The sequence below is a fragment of the Anabrus simplex genome, chromosome 7, assembly GCF_040414725.1.
Source record: "Anabrus simplex isolate iqAnaSimp1 chromosome 7, ASM4041472v1, whole genome shotgun sequence".
In the NCBI taxonomy this organism is placed as follows: domain Eukaryota; kingdom Metazoa; phylum Arthropoda; class Insecta; order Orthoptera; family Tettigoniidae; genus Anabrus; species Anabrus simplex.
In genome coordinates, this window is record NC_090271.1 from 280,648,711 (window position 1) to 280,666,284 (window position 17,574).

The 17,574-nt window shown below is 39.9% G+C and overlaps 1 protein-coding gene across 1 annotated transcript in view; it reads left to right on the forward strand.

Moving 5' to 3' along the window:
• Positions 1-3,083: 3,083 nt before the first annotated feature.
• The window catches only part of LOC136877557 (targeting protein for Xklp2), a 238,789-nt gene continuing 224,298 nt past the window's right edge, over positions 3,084-17,574 (forward strand). Inside the window, exon 1 of the mRNA XM_067151698.2 lies at positions 3,084-3,336. Within this exon, the coding sequence (XP_067007799.2) occupies positions 3,237-3,336 (100 nt within the window). The 5' untranslated portion in view covers positions 3,084-3,236. The remainder of the gene's footprint in view (positions 3,337-17,574) is intronic.

The window sequence follows — 17,574 nt, forward strand, 5'->3', positions numbered from 1 at the left end:
TGAAATTTCCGAACCACCGTTACATTTACGACGCAAACATGTAGCTACTAAATATCTTCTCAAGAAAATGGCCCGATATCATCATCCGATTCTTCCCAAGCTGCAGTTATTATCTGAATATTTTGGAAATGGACCTGTAGTACAACACAAATATCCGGCACTCCTGTGGGCTTATGTTCAGTTTATATATTTACGACCTCACGTTGTTCAAACAAGAACTCACCCTAAGTACTCTATCATGTTTCCTGCGACTATACAGTTACCTAATATCATACGTACAAAATTCGACGATTCCAGTATCTCCGAGAATTTAAACAGACTGATAGCAACTAAGTCATTCAAAATTATTATAGATCAATATAATCAATACATTCCATTTTATACTGATGGATCAAAACATCAAGACACATCCGACGTAGGAGCTGCTTTTTATTCCCCTCTGCTGCAATTATCCAAACAATTCATCTTACCCCAATACGCATCCATCTACACAGCTGAAATATTTGCAGTTCGTCAAGTGTTAATATATATTAAACATTCTACGATCCAAAAGGCCCTCATCTGTACAGATTCTCTCAGTGTTCTTCAAGCATTAGAAAATCCTACAAAGGCGGACAATTGGTATATAGAAAATCTAAGATAACTATTGTATTATCTAACTATACTAAATCGTTCCGTAATATTTACATGGGTGCCAGGACATTCTGGCATAACAGGCCATGTCATGGCCGATAAACTGGCCAATGAGGCAGCTGATGGACAAGGCCTACGCTACCATATTGCACTCCCACACAATGATGTATGGACAATTTGTCAGAAATTTCTCCGAGAAAAGTGGAACGAACATTGGCGTCAATCTGCACAATTTAAAGGTAAACATTTCTACAATATTCAAAATAACATTGCTATTAAATCATGGTTCGCAAAAGGAAAGTACACTCGACGTCATATCACTACTCTAGTCAGACTTCGCTTGAATCATGCCTGTACACCGGAACATCTGTATCGTTTAAAGATTAAGGAAAACAACTTGTGTAATTGTGGTCACTATGTCGGCACTATAAATCATATTTTGTTTCAATGTGAGAAATATCCCCGACAGCAACAACATCTCATTTCCACTTTACTATCACTCGGATTTCAATTTCCTCTCACTATTTCTTGTTTAGTATACCATCCGACAGTTCGCTTAGCTGAGTTACTGACTAACTTTTTTCACGAATGTAATATCCTGATTTAATCTAGACGATCCTGCCTCCTTTATTTGTGATCTGGTCTTGTTTGTCTATAGTAGTAAATCGCCGTGATAGATCACACTGGCGTGAAGATGTAGAACCCTGTGTCCCCGTGCTAAATCCCTGCAACCTAACACATGTCAACTTGTCCTGTTGTACATATCTGTAGTATTAGACGCCTCGAATATTCCTCATGTCTCTTTCCTACACAACCTCTCCCAATACACTAGTGTGTACTTCCGTTTCCCACTACCCTCAAATCTATCCCTTTTTGTAACAGAAACTTTGATTGGTGAAGTTTAAAACAACCCAGTGACTGGACGTAGTGCGCTGCGCAGAGTCCAAGAACAAACAAAAAAGAAGAAGAACATTGTCCACTGCATTGGTGTACTACTTTATTGAAATTGTGTGCGTGTGTAGAACTAGTACTAATATATAATACAGTATTGTAGGGATGGGCATGAGCGCAGCTCGAGCGGCTCGAGCTGATGACGTCACTGCTCGATCTAGGTCGAGCAGTACTCGAGCAGGAGTATGGCCTGCCATCTATGAGTGATTACCTTGTACTAAATCAGATGAGTGGCAATCTTCTTTGCTCTTTTAATGCTAATGAAATGAAACCAGTGTGTGTACAGGAACACAACTGAACAAATATCCTCACCCGGCAATTTCAGAAATCGCTTATTACATTTCGTACCATGAAAATAATATTTATAATGATAACGCCTTAACATTATTAACGGAATACATTGAATCCCTTACACAACATAGGAGTATATGGATTATATGGTTGTTATCCTAGAGTAATATTATCGCCTGAGAAATGATACGGCGTAATATGTAAGTAAGTCCGCCTCTGTGGTGTAGTGGTTAGCGTGATTAGCCGCCACCCCCGGAGGTCCGGGTTCGATTCCCGGCTCTGCCACGCAATTTGAAAAGTGGTACGAGGGCTGGAACGGGGTCCACTCAGCCTCTGGAGGTCAACTGAGTAGAGGTGGGTTCGATTCCCACCTCAGCCATCTTAGAAGTGGTTTTTCGTGGTTTCCCATTTTCACACCAGGCAAATGCTGGGGCTGTAGCTTAATTAAGGCTACGGCCGCTTCCTTCCCACTCCTAACACCTTTCCTATCCCATCGTCGCCATAACACCTATCTGTGTCGGTGCGACGTAAAACCAATAGCAAAAACCCAGTTATATTATATCGGACGCAGGACTTCAGGTCTGTTCACATTTTTTCATTATGTAGGAGAAATAGTAAATATAGCATTATAATAAAACTGAACAGAATATATTATTAAAATGATACATACAATGTTCAGAAGAACCAAAAATGGAAGTAGCGACCAAGTAACGAAAGGAAAACCACAGAAATACTATCACTATGCAGAGCTCATCGCCATGTCGAGCAGTCACTTCCATTTGCTAAAAAAAAAAAAAAAAAGTAATTCTGGGCACATATTGATTTAATAAACTGATGCGTCCACTATGACTTACGGTACGTATGTATTTCTGTAGAATGGACGCTATCGCTAATGACTCTACTTCTACTCTACGCGTAGTGCCGGAAGGTGAATATCAACGAGAATGAGTGCAGACGGAATTTTGGCTCGAGCCCTAACACACACTCCTGCTTAGCGCACATGCAAGCCTACGTCATGAGGGGATTCCGTGTTGCTCGATCTGGCTCGACCACGCTCGACACACCAGTTCGTGATGTCAGCACTCGAGCCTGCTCGAGCAGGCGATCGAGTGGCCCATCCCTACAGTATTGTGTCTGGGTGAAATAAGGAGCCCAAATCAACGTCACGAACAGAACAGAACAGAATCACGCATGCGTGTAGCGGCCACAGCCAAGTCTGACATGAGCGCGACCGTTTGGTTTATTCGGTGCTACTTTTATCGGTCAGTGTACCTCAATTGAATGAGACGTGTTTCTCCTAACTTCGTACCAGGCTTACTTCAGTTTTGTTTCTTTTCTGTAATTTATGATTATTTTGAACGATGAGTAGTGACTCTTCAAACTACGAATTTGACGCACCCCGTTACGTTGACTTCAAAAATTCAAATCTTGACGAAAATGATGGAGCTGATAGATTTTTTGGTGAGTGCTGTGAATGTCACTTTACAATACCACAGTGTCCAATATTAGATTTTGGAACCTTTGGTTAACCACTTGGATCCTCTAATTGTTTTCCTCCTTTGTGCGTTTAAAAGCTTCTGTCAGTGTAGGAGGGAATTTCGAATTGGCACTACAGAGCAGGAAAACTTGACTGCTGTCAAATAGGGATGACATAAAAATGTTAACGTTGAACTGTAGAAGTATTGTAAAGAAAGGAATAGAATTAATTTAATAGATACATACTTACTAGATATTGTAATATGAGTTTAATCATAGCTGAGAAATGACAATGGTGCAGAAATTTTCTCACAGAATTGGAGTGTGTAACATAGAATAGGTTAGGTAGGAGGGCGAGTATTCCAGAATTTGTTAGCTACGAAAAAGTTAAAGATGACAAACGTGAAATTCTAGGTGTAAGGCTCATCTGTAACGGTAATAGGCAACTGATTATGATGATGCTGGTTGTTTAAAGGGGCCTAGCATCTGTCATTGGCCCCTATTATTCAACTTGATGTCTTTGGAGTGTACAGACCGGGAAAGGGTAGCGCTGACGCTGATTTGAAATTATAAGATAATCAGGTGTGTGTGAAACTATATGGAAAGGAACGTGATTGAAGCGGGTTATAACAATTTGCCAAATGTCAGTTGAAGTTAATGCGAACGACAGGAAACATGGCCAACAAATGGCAAATCAGTTAATATGGGAAGGACAGCTGATTCAGAAAGTGATGGAACCATCTAGAGGGAAGATGAGCTCCGTAGAGGAATCGAAGTAATGGATGATTTTAGTGATTATGAAGCTGTTTTTGTCGTAGTTAAAAATAAATGTTAGAATGGAGGGTCTTGAAAGTAGTACTCTTAGGTGGTACCATATGGCTGGTAAAACAGGCATGAGGGAGTTTAAGAAAAGTAACTACAGCTGGTGGAAAACGGTAAATAAAATGTAAACATACTCTGCAAAGAGTTTAAAGAAATTGTTGAGGAATGTGAAAACAGGTTTGTACCTTTAAAGTGGTAAAGACCCACTATATTACAGCATAACAGAGAAGTAAAGAGACTAAGAAGGAGGTGCAGGTTGGAAAGAAATATTTAGAAATGGCTGTGGAAGTAAGGAGAAACTGAAGGAAATTAGGAAATTGAATCTAGCAAAGTAGTCTGTTAAGGATAACATGAAAGCAGCATAGTTGAGTCATACAAATTTTAATGAAAAATGGAAGGGTATGTACTGTCCGCACACTTTATCTTGATGCATTTGTGTACGGGTTTCGGAGTAAGGAGGGAGCTGTCCCGGTATCGATAGTGCTGCCTGGTGCTGCCAACTGAATGAAAATGAAATCTGAATTGAATCGAGAATATGATCGATCGATATGAAATTTCTAAACCGTTATCATCTTAAGCCAACAACTATGTCACATACACATTATATAACATTATAAAACATATCTCTCGATGCGAATCTTGTTCCTAGCATGAATTCTATACTTTGACTTTGATGTGTAAACAACAACAGTACCAGTACGTAAAGTTTACGCCAGATGTCGCACAACGATGCTTAAGCGATTCATAGTTTGTGTTTCAAAGGTTGCCAGTATGAATCTCGAAGATCGCCGAGGTCGACTGATTCAGCACTAGGATGTAAATGCACCAAGATAAAGTGTGCGGATAGTAGGTATTGCGATTGACCTATCTAAGGCATTTGATAGGGTAGATGGTGGGAGACTACTGGCAAAAGTTGGTGCAATTGGACTAGACAAGTGACTGAATGGGTTGCTATATTTCTATTAAATAGATAGAGTATGCAAAGCTTTATCTGACCCTGTAATAACTAAGAGGGGAATTCCTCAAGGCAGTATTATAAGACCTTTGTTTTGTTAAATATATACAAAATGGTTCATGTTTGTGGATTACTGTAGTCACGTCCTAGTTCGTGAACCATGGGCAACGGCTGAGTGGCCTAGTAAGTGGTCCTAAGAGTCGGGATACCAGTTGCTATGGAATGGGAGTGGGCATCTCGGACATATTCCGAGTCTTGGCCCTCCTTGTGCTCAGGCGGCTAGGACTATACAATTCACCGGTGGTCCATAACCCGTTAGAGGAGAGATCCTCACTTGGACTATGTGCAAGTAGGGTAGCATCCTGCTTCATGAGTTTACCGAGCTCAGAACACTTTAAGCAAGCCTTGGACCTATGGGAGTATCGGAGTCCCACTCCCATTTGACAGGCGAGGGACTCCTTGGAAACAACTTGGCGAACGAAATGGAATTCGATGGGGAGCTATCAATATTAATGGGGCTTATGGAAGAAAGAAAGTAGAACTGGCTGAGTCAGCAAAGAGGATGCATTTGGATGTGCTAGGAGTAAGTGATATTCGGGTAAGGGGAGATAACGAGGAAGAGATAGATTATAAAGTGTACTTGACGGGTGTTAGAAAGGGAAGGGCAGAGTCTGGGGTAGGGCTCTTTATCGGGAATACCATTGCACGCAACATAGTTCCTGTTAGGCACGTAAATGAGCGAATGATGTGGGTAGATTTGTCAGTTGCAGGAATTAGGACTAGAATTGTGTCCGTGTATTCACCATGTGAGGGTGCGGACGCGGATGAAGTGGACAAGTTTTATGAAGCATTGAGTGACATTGTGGTCAGGGTCAACAGCAAGGATAGAATAGTGCTAATGGGCGATTTCAATGTGAGAGTTGGGAATAGATCTGAAGGATACGAAAGGGTGATTGGTAAATGTGGGGAAGATATGGAAGCTAATGGGAATGGGAAGCGTTTGCTGGACTTCTGTGCTAGTATGGGTTTAGCTGTTACGAATACATTCTTCAAGCATAAGGCTATTCACCGCTACACATAGGAGGCTAGGGGTACCAGATCCATAATAGACTATATCTTAACAGACTTCGAATTCAGGAAATCTGTTAGGAATGTACGAGTTTTCTGTGGATTTTTCGATGATACAGACCACTATCTGATCTGTAGTGAACTAAGTATCTCTAGGCCTAGGGTAGAGAAAGTGAAATCTGTCTGCAAACGAATAAGGGTAGAAAATCTCCAGGACGAGGAAATTAGACAGAAGTACATGGATATGATTAGTGAGAAGTTTCAAACAGTAGACAGTAAGGAGGTTCAGGATATAGAAAGTGAATGGGTGGCATACAGGGATGCTGTAGTAGAAAGAGCAAGGGAATGCCTAGGAACAACTGTGTGTAAAGATGGGAAAAGGCGAACATCTTGGTGGAATGAAGTGAGAGCAGCTTGTAAACGTAAAAAGAAGGCTTATCAGAAATGGCTCCAAACAAGGGCTGAGGCAGACAGGGATTTGTATGTAGATGAAAGAAACAGAGCGAAACAAATAGTTGTTGAATCCAAAAAGAAGTCGAGGGAAGATTTTGGTAACAACCTGGAAAGGCTAGGTCAATCAGCAGAGAAACCTTTCTGGACAGTAATAAAGAATCTTGGGAAGGGAGAGAAAAAGGAAATGAACAGTGTTTTGAGTAATTCAGGTGAACTCATAATAGATCCCAGAGAATCACTGGAGAGGTGGAGGGAATATTTTGAACATCTTCTCAATGTAAAAGGAAATCAACCTTGTGGTGTTGCGAACAGCCAAGCTCATGAGGAGGAGGAAAATGATGTTGGTGAAATTATGCTAGAGGAAGTGGAAAGGATGGTCAATAAACTCCATTGTCATAAAGCAGCAGGAATAGATGAAATTAGACCTGAAATGATGAAGTATAGTGGGAAGGCAGGGATGAAATGGCTTCATAGGGTAGTAAAATTAGCATGGAGTGTTGGTAAGGTACCTTCAGACTGGACAAAAGCAGTAATTGCACCCATCTATAAGCAAGGGAACAGTAAGGATTGCAACAACTATCGAGGTATCTCATTGATTAGTATACCAGGCAAAGTATTCACTGGCATCCTGGAAGGGAGGGTGCGATCAGTCGTTGAGAGGAAGTTGGATGAAACCCAGTGTGGTTTCAGACCACAGAGAGGCTGTCAGGATCAGATTTTCAGTATGCGCCAGGTAATTGAAAAATGCTACGAGAGGAATAGGCAGTTGTGTGTGTTTCGTAGATCTAGAGAAAGCATACGACACTGTACCGAGGGAGATGTTCGCTATAGTGGGGGACTTTGGAATTAAAGGTAGATTATTAAAATCAATCAAAGGTATTTATGTTGACAATTGGGCTTCAGTGAGAATTGATGGTAGAATGAGTTCTTGGTTCAGGGTACTTACAGGGGTTAGACAAGGCTGTAATCTTTCACCTTTGCTGTTCGTAGTTTACATGGATCATCTGCTGAAAGGTATAAAATGGCAGGGAGGGATTCAGTTTGGTGGAAATGTAATAAGCAGTCTGGCCTATGCTGACGACTTGGTCTTAATGGCAGATTGTGCCGAAAGCCTGCAGTGTAATATCTTGGAACTTGAAAATAGGTGCAATGAGTATGGTATGAAAATTAGCCTCTCGAAGACTAAATTGATGTCAGTAGGTAAGAAATTCAACAGAATTGAATGTCATATTGGTGATACAAAGCTAGAACAGGTCGATAATTTCAAGTATTTAGGTTGTGTATTCTCCCAGGATGGTAATATAGTAAGTGCGATTGAATCAAGGTGCAGTAAAGCTAATGCAGTGAGCTCGCAGTTGCTATCAACAGTATTCTGTAAGAAGGAAGTGAGCTCCCAGACGAAACTATCGTTACATCGGTCTGTTTTCAGACCAATTTTGCTTTACGGGAGCGAAAGCTGGGTGGACTCAGGATATCTTATTCATAAGTTAGAAGTAACAGACATGAAAGTAGCAAGAATGATTGCTGGTACAAACAGGTGGGAACAATGGCAGGAGGGTACTCGGAATGAGGAGATAAAGGCTAATTTAGGAATGAACTTGATGGATGAAGCTGTACACATAAACCGGCTTCGGTGGTGGGGTCATGTGAGGCGAATGGAGGAGGACAGGTTACCTAGGAGAAATGAGTCTGCTATGGAGGGTAAGAGAAGTAGAGGTAGACCAAGACGACGATGGTTAGACTCAGTTTCTAACGATTTAAAGATAAGAGGTATAGAACTAAATGAGGCTGAAACACTAGTTGAAAATCGAGGATTGTGGCGACGTTTAGTAAATTCACAGAGGCTTGCAGACTGAATGCTGAAAGGCATAAGTCTATAATGATTATGTATGTATGTATACAAATGATATGGGTAAAGAAGTGGAATCAGAGATAAGGCTTCTTGCAGATGTTATTCTGTATAAAGTAATAAATAAGTTACAAGCAGTGCTCTCCCTAGAAATTTTCATCAGCTGGGTGGCAGGGATGAGTAGCTGGGCGGGGAATACTACGTAAAGAATGAATATGATAAAATTTAAATGTGTACCTCTCAGGGCATTAACTATGTCAGACAACTAAACATTAACAGCAAAAGTGAAATATTTTAGTGTTATTATCCCAAACAATACATAAGAGTATTTCGAGCTTCGAAGTGTTCTGCGGCTTGTTAATCACATAGAACTGGGGCTCACCACTGTGTTGCTAAGGAATGCCGTACGGGTTTGTGACGTCATGCAATATATTGCATGCTTGTGATTCCACGCCAATCCAGACTCGCTCGCGCACAGCACTACATGATAGTCAAGCTAAATATTTAAACTCCAATGTAATTGATGCAGTTTTGCTGACACTATTATTATTTATCAGTTTTACAGTATTTAGGCCTACATTTTAATTTGAAACACCCGACAACTCAAATATGTATTAATACTATGTAACTCCACACATCTATGTTATGTTAGTTGGGTGGTCTGTTAAAATGGCTGGGCGGTGTGTGCATTAAGTGTTCTAGGGAGAACACTGACAAGATTGTGAGCAACTGCAGAATGACCTTGATAATGTTGTGAGATGGACAGTACGCAATGGTATGATGATAAACGGGGTTAAATGGTTGTGAGTTTCACAAATAGGAAAAGTCCTCTGAGAAAGTGCTAGCATAAGGGCTGAGGAAAAAAGAACCTACCCAGAGAGGAAGGGAGGTGGACTGAGGTTAGGGAGTTTTCCATCCGTAAATTCATCAGTCATTTATTCAAAGGTAACAAAATATTTACAATTTCATAACTGAAGCACAAACTTCTATTGGCCTCGTACATTTTGCAGAGAACAGAAGATCTATTACCTACAGGTAGTATAAAAGAAATACAAGTATTGCTAGAATGTAACATTAAAGAAATGAAACGGCCTTCAACTGGTCATAGGCCCCTGGGCTACGAACCCGGCACATCCACATAGCACAGCACACACAGAAGCACAACTCTATCCCAATCACACTGCCATTTGCTGCCACAAGCATTAACCTTTCACTCAGTATACACATGCAACATTCACTCACGACTTACGCTCCGATGCTCGCAGCCCAGCAGCCTCGGGTTCGAAAGGAACCCCCTCGTAGATGCTCAGATCGAGCGACAAATAATGAGAATCAAGCACCGGGCACAACCAGCCACCAACACTACGCTTGAGAGGGGGAACAACCAATGTTGAAACAGAAAATACACTCAACTTCTAGCGCAGGCGCACTTCAAGTGTCTGTAAGAGTCTTTTGAGTCTGAGAGCGTAATTAGAAGTTTCTTGCTATACAATTTTTGAAATACATCTGTGAGATCTCTGTTTTAACTACTTACTTGATGGGGTGAAAGTTCCTTTTGGGGATCATTGTGAGTTCCTACGTGTTAATATAAGGAAAGATATTCATTGGGGTATTCACATAAATGGGATTGTAAATAAAGGTTAGGGCCTACAGATCTCTGCACTGGGTTATGAGGGTGTATAGGGGTTGTAGTAAGGATGTAAGGGAGAGGCAATGTAAGTCTCTGGTAAGACCCCAACTAGAGTATGGTTCCAGTGTTTTGGACCCTCACCAGGATGACTTGATTCAAGAACTGGATAAAATCCAAAGAAAAGCAGCTAGATTTGTTCCAGGTGATTTCAGACAAAAGAGTAGTGTTACAAAAATGTTGCAAAGTTTGGGCTGGGAAGACTTGGGAGATGAGCTGCTAGACTTATTAGTATGTTCTGAGCTTTCAGTGGAAAGATGATGTGGAATGACATTAGTAGACGAATAAATTTGAGTGATGTCTTTAAAAGTAGGAATGATCACAATATGAAGATAAAGTTGGAATTCAAGAAGACAAATTGGGGCAACAGTTAGTTTATAGGGAGGTGAGTTGGGGATTGGAATAACTTACCCAGGGAGATGTTCAATAAATTTGCTATTTCTTTGCAATCATTTAAGGAAAGGCTAGCAAAACAGATAGGCAATCTACCACCTGGGTGACTGCCCTAAATGCAGATCAGTAGTGATTGACTTGGTTGGTTGGTTGGTAGAAATGTCAGAATGGAACAGATGATGTACTTCAGAGTCGTTCATCCATTTGGAATACAATTCCCACTGTCATAGCTGTCTGATTTTTATCATAGTATAGGCCTAAACCTTTTCAGCTTCAACGTAAGTGACATGGTATAAAGTTATTTTAAAAAACACTTTTTTGCAGACAGTTGGTCATATAACTCATTACTTATTCCAAGTTTTCTTACGAGATTACGTACAGCGGTATAACTAGTTCTTTTAAGATCTATTCAGACCATTCATTCTGTACAAAATAATGTGTTTTTCCTAGTTTATTTGTACTTCCTTCATTGGTAGGCTATCTAAACATCAGTGTATGAATACAATATGTACCTGCATGTAAGATATTCAGAAAACAGTTAAAGGTTTCATGAAGTTAACTTTTTCATAAGCTTCCCCACAGTATTACAGAATATTCTACGGTGATTTCTTATCATTTGTATGGATCCTTCATGGCCAGTATAACTAGATCAGAATATATTTTGTTACTTATGCTAACTCTTGTCATTATTATTATTATTATTATTATTATTATTATTATTATTATTATTATTATTATTATTATTATTATTATTTACATATTTTATGCCCACATTGGAACACTTAAATCAATACATTTGAGTTAATCTCTTCTGTTATAATAATAATAGATTCATTGCAGCCAATGGCCAATAAATACATATACAAATTAATTTTCTTCACTATATCTCACTATAGATTTTGTTCGTTTCAAGCAGTCCTGTAGGTGATATCTCCCACATTGTTTACCACAAAATTCACAAAAGCAGTGCTCATCCGGTGAATGAGAGGACTTCATTTTACATATACGATGATGAAATCCATGCACAGCAAACAGTGTGTGTGTGTGCCTTAGAGTGTAGTTGGTGATTTCCGACAAAAGAGTAGCGTTACAAAAATGTTGCAATGTTTGGGATGGGAAGAATTGAGAGAAAGAAGAGCTGCTCGACTAAGTGGTATGTATTATTATTTAGAAATGGTCTCATTTATAAAGCCTTCAAACACATCGGCACAAGACTTCCACAACAACTATAACTACAAGAACAAACATAGACGAGAGAGGTGTTGCCACCGACTACTTCTAAATACAAGCTCGAGACCTGCTGTTTGCTATATTGAAACTTGCCATAGTATATCACAAGTTGGGATATATAACATAACAAAATTTCTTCATGACAAAGGCCCATATCAATAAGACGTACACCAGTTTCAAAATGTTCTCGAAGATTACCTTACGCAACAAAAATCAACATAACTTAGAAGCAAAGGAACTGCACAGAGGACAGAAGAATGGAATCTATATAGCATGAATTGAAAATTTTAACAAGTGTCTACCTATACGTACCATTTTAATGTGTTGAAACTTTTTAAATGTTATATATTGTGGCCTGTGTGTTTTTAATTATGTTTTACATACTCATGTTCTATTTGTAACTTTTTACCCTGACTACTGATATTTTAATTATATGCTATTGTATACATTTCCATCCCCCATTAGACATCCGGATGCCTAATACAATAACAACTTGTGAATTGTCTAATGGCTAAAACAAAACATGTACTAGCTGATGATGGCCATTAAAGAGCCGAAACCGGTACTAGCTTAATCTATTAAAATAAATTGTGTATTGAATGGTGGAAAAACACATTCCTTATCTATACTTCTTATCTATACTAAGTGGTATGTTCCGAGCTGTCAGCGGAGAGTTGGCGTGGAATGACATTAGTAGACGAATGAGTTTGAATGGCGTTTATAAAAGTAGGAAAGATCACAATATGAAGATAAAGTTGGAATTCAAGAGGACAAACTGGGGCAAATATTCATTTGTAGGAAGGGGATTTAGGGATTGGAATAACTTACCAAGGGAGACGTTCAATAAATTTCCAATTTCTTTGAAATCATTTAGGAAAAGGCTAGGAAAGCAACAGATAGGGAATCTGCCACCTGGGCGACTGCCCTAAATGCAGATCAGTATTGATTGATTGGTTTGAGTCCATTCCTTATTTATCATTGCGTCGGTGCAATAAAATTCCTCCCAGATATTTGCCCTTTTCTCCTTCCTATCATTTAAGTGTTTTTCTGAATCTTTGGTTGTTGGTAGATGCAATCTTAATTTAAGATCCTCGATGACGAAAGTTTTCTTTGTAAGTTCATAAACTAATCTTGTAGGAGTAAATTTTGAAATGGCTAGTGTCCTTTTCAAGAAGCTTTCTTTTACACGATCTAATGTTTCGAGGTCTCTAGATGTAAGGTGTGTCCAAATTAAATGTATGCTGTATGTTACGATCGGTGCTATCTTTGCGTGAAATAAGAATAACTCTGTTTTGATGTCCAGTAGCTCTGGGTTGGTGATGTCTTGAATACTACGAATAGCTGGTGTTGCTCTTTCCTTTATATGTATTCTAAATGACGTTCTGGTTGTTTGTAGCTGTATTCCTAAATATTTGAAATGATTTACAATTTCCAATTTCTCATTTCTGAGAAGTATGTTATCTGATTTGGCTAATCTTCCACCTTTTCTAAAAACCATCTGTACCGTCTTGTTAATGTTAATAGTAAAATCATTTTCCTTTGCCCATTCCTCCAGGTTGTTTATTGCCATCTGTAATTCTTCATTACTGGATCCTAAGACCATGTCATCAGCATACATGTATAGTACTACTGGGGAGTTCCTAGGTATTACAGTATTTTAGTGACAATATCTGAAGTAGTTACGTTAAAGAATAGTGGGCTTAATGGGTCTCCTTGTAAGACTCCATTTGTCTGAGTGATGTTTTTGACGTAGTTGTCCCATCCTTTATCATAATTCTGTTTGAGGTCAGAATATTATTTATAATAGTCACCAATTTACTTTTTCCTACCAACAGCTCTAGTTTGTGTATTAGAATTTCCCTATTTATTAAGTCAAAAGCTTTGTTATAGTCAACAAAGAAAACATAGAATTTCTGTTTAGGTGTCATAGAGTTTCATGGTGTCGTAGAGTTTCATCTATGTTATCCAACAAATTTGCTACAGTGTGGAGTGTTGATCTTCCTTTCTGGAAACCACATTGTTGATCAGGAATCTTGTCCTTGATTTCTTCCTCCAATCTCCTTTTCAGTAAACTGGTAAATAGTTTAGTTTTATAATTATCAGTATCCCTGATCATTTAATGGCAACATCAACTCTGCTCCAGCAAGACTGGTGCAAGTCTCTTCCAGTTCGTCAAAGTCCATCCACAATTGATTTTCTGCTTTTTTTTTTTTTTTCCCTGCCAATTTACATAAATTTTGTGCAAGGTGTTTGAAAATTTGCCTTTTAGTCATTATTTATTGCAGCTAAGTTAATAGCCATACCAGAGATGCAAAGCCAATAAAGAAAAATAAATAGTACACATACTGTATAGGGATATCGGAGATCTTATCCACCACATTGTCGATATGCACAGTTCCTGTATGTCTTGCGAGCCCTTTTACTGCACGACAGCGATCCTTTCCTCCGGGTGCAAAAAATGGCGTGGTATCTATCACAAGCACTATCACACATAGTGCAAGCATACTGGGGGCCTATTTCATGATATCCATTTCTTTGCAGATCTTGAAGTCAAAACTGAACTGCAAAGCAGGTGATTGTATGTTGTAGGCCAAAGTTTGCATTCATCCAGTCCATTCTGTGGAATGAAGTCGGGCCATATTTCACTTTGCTTGGTGTTCAATTCTTGGACCGAGCTCGATAGCTGCAGTCGCTTAAGTGCAGCCAGTATCCAATATTCGGGAAATTGTGGGTTCGAGCCCCACTGTCGGCAGCCCTGAAGATGGTTTTCCGTGGTTTCCCATTTTCATACGAGGCAAATGCTGGGGCTGTACCTTAATTAAGGCCACGGCCACTTCCTTCCCATTCCTAGCACCTCCCTATCCCGTCGTCGCTATAAGACCTACTGTGTCGGGGCGACGTAAAGCAGCTTGTAAAAATAAAATAAAAATTCTTGGATCAGCTGCTCGTACTGCGCTGTTGATGGTAATTATTATTATTATTATTATTATTGTTATTGTACGGCATTTACAAGCATAATGTGCAAAAATATACAATGAACATACACGTTAAAGTTGAGAAATAATTAAATTAGAATGTCCAGCTTCAACCAGTCCACTGCACTTGGTGTCAGTTCATGCAGAGCCCGTAAACCGTCCTTAAATGCTGACAGGGGACAGCTCTCAACAACATGAAGCAATGCGTGCTTCTCCGCATCACACTCACACGCAGCACTTTCACAAAATCCCCACTTCATCATATATCGGCACCTGCCGTGGCCTGTTCTGAAACAATTGGGTCTTTAATCAGAAAGGCGTTGGTGGGTGGACATTGTTCCCATCGCTGTCTCCATTCTGCTGTTACAATGATTTTTTCATGGGATTGTAGGTCAGTCCAGGTTGGATTCAGAGATTTTAACCTCATCGCATGTGGATCTCTTAATGCGTTCCTGTGTGCTAAGGTCTTCTTGAGCACCTGTACCTTTGCTGCTTTTCTCCTCAGATCTGGAGGAGCATTGTTTGCTACAACAGGCAGCCACTGAGTAGGAGTGTACCTCACTGTACCAGTAACAACTCTTCTTTCTTCATTGAGCTGTACATCAATCTTGCTCGAATGTACGCGGTTTTCCCACACAGGAGCGTAGTACTCACCAGCCGAGTATGCTAGAGAAAGTGAAGCAGTGCGAAGAGTGTTTGCATCTGCACCCCATTTGCTACCTGCTGGTTTATGCAGCAGATTTACTTTTGTACTCAGCTTCTTTGACAGATTCAGGCAATGCTATTCGAAGGACAAGGATCGATCCAGTGTGACACAGATATTTTGGGAAGAAGTTGCGGGAGATTTCTGTTCCGTTAAAAACCACTATTTCCGTTTTACTACGATTTGGCTGGAGTCTCCATTTGTGGAAATAGTCACACATGATTGCCAAGTCCTCTGTAAGTATATCCTCGCAGAGTGTCAAGTCCATACTCTCAGTAATTAAAGCTAGATGGTAGTGAATTCTGGAATTGCAAGTCTTCTGTGAAGAATGTATCCCTTGCTACTATGTTTGTTAGGGGAGGTGGTATGTACTTCGATAGGATTTTTTAAAAGTAGACTTAGCTTTTTGAGTAAATTCCAGCCTGTGACTTCCAACCTGAATAACATTATTAGGAAGTGGAATTTATGGAAATCCTCTCAGAAGAGGGATGTGTTCATTGCAATGTCCTGGAACCCACCATCCTGCCTCCAGAAGCACAAATAAAGAGCAGGCTCGTCATTGTCCATTGCTGAAATATTTACTCTCATTCATATTGGCAAATGTAAAGTTGCATGTGATGTCATTCCCATCAATCATCATCATAACTAGAATATAGGCACAAACACAGCATATAAAGGAAACAATGCTGAATGAACCCCACTGTCGGCAGCCCTGAAAATGGTTTTCCGTGGTTTCCCATTTTCACACCAGGCAAATGCTGGGGCTGTACCTTAATTAAGGCGACGGCCGCTTCCTTCCAACTCCTAGCCCTTTCCTGTCCCATCGTCGCCATAAGACCTATCTGTGTCGGTGGGACGTAAAGCAACTAGCAACAAAAACAAAAAAACAAACAAATTGGCAGGGACCAGTGGAATCGTCCAAGGCCAAATAGAATGTGCTGTTATCACTCTAAAACAATCGGTGTTTTGAAAAGTATTGAAAAAGGTTGTAATACCCCTGCACAGGGCAAACTTGATCCCTCCAGATCCCTTTTGCTTGTCCTTAAATCACTCATGTCCAGGCCCTGCTTTAACCACTCCAGACCAATGGTCCTGTCCAGGCTCTACCCTGACCAGTACAGACCAATGGTGTTAACACAGGAAACTAGAAGCTTAAGGCCACTTCATGACGCTAACCTGGGGGCTTCCCCTTTGCTTGTCCAGATATTACTGTTCTCTTCCACCCCCATCCTAATCTATCCAGACCAATGATGTTTACACAGCAGAAAACGATCTTGTACTACTTTAACTTCCTTTCTTTACTTCCATTCGTTCCTCCTAGGGGTTTACGCCTCCTCACCTTGTCTCTTAACTAGACACATTGGTAGCCTTGTTGGCCACCCTGATCACTTCCTCCATGAAAAATAAATAAGACAGTCACTCTGCACAGAGCTGAGCCTGGAAGTTTTATAACTTTTTCTATTGAATGAAGTATTTATTACAGCCAATGGCCATAAACAGATAATAGCACAGAATAACACACATTTTCATTTTAGATTCAGGTTAGAAGCTTTTTGTTCCATTGATACCAAAACAGATATTTTAGATATTTGATGTGCAAAATGTGTCAAAGTTTCATGTGTCTACCTGCACCACATTACATGATATCTGTTGCACCAATCTCTGCATATCTTACCTAATTTGCATTTACATCCTGTACCTAGTAAGTGGTACCTCGCTGTGCTGCAGATTCGGTAGTGAATCCCATGAACTGCAAATCTGGTCATCAAATGTCTTGGCTCGAAATTTGGTCTTTTTCCAGTCTTCTAAAATCATTGCATCAGTTGCAAAGAAATCATCTCATATTTGTTCTTTTATTGGTCATTTCTTTCATTTTCTCATTATAGCTGGGGGTATCTTGGAATAGGAAATTTGACCTCAACTCCACAACATAAAATTGTTCTCTTGCCAGGACTTTTTCGATTTCTCTAAGGTGGTTTTGTGTCAGATGATCCCAAGCTATTTGGATGGCATATGTCACTGCTGGAGTTATTTTTGTTCTGAATAGTTTCTTTACGGTTTGTACGGATAGGTTTCCCAATTGCATTA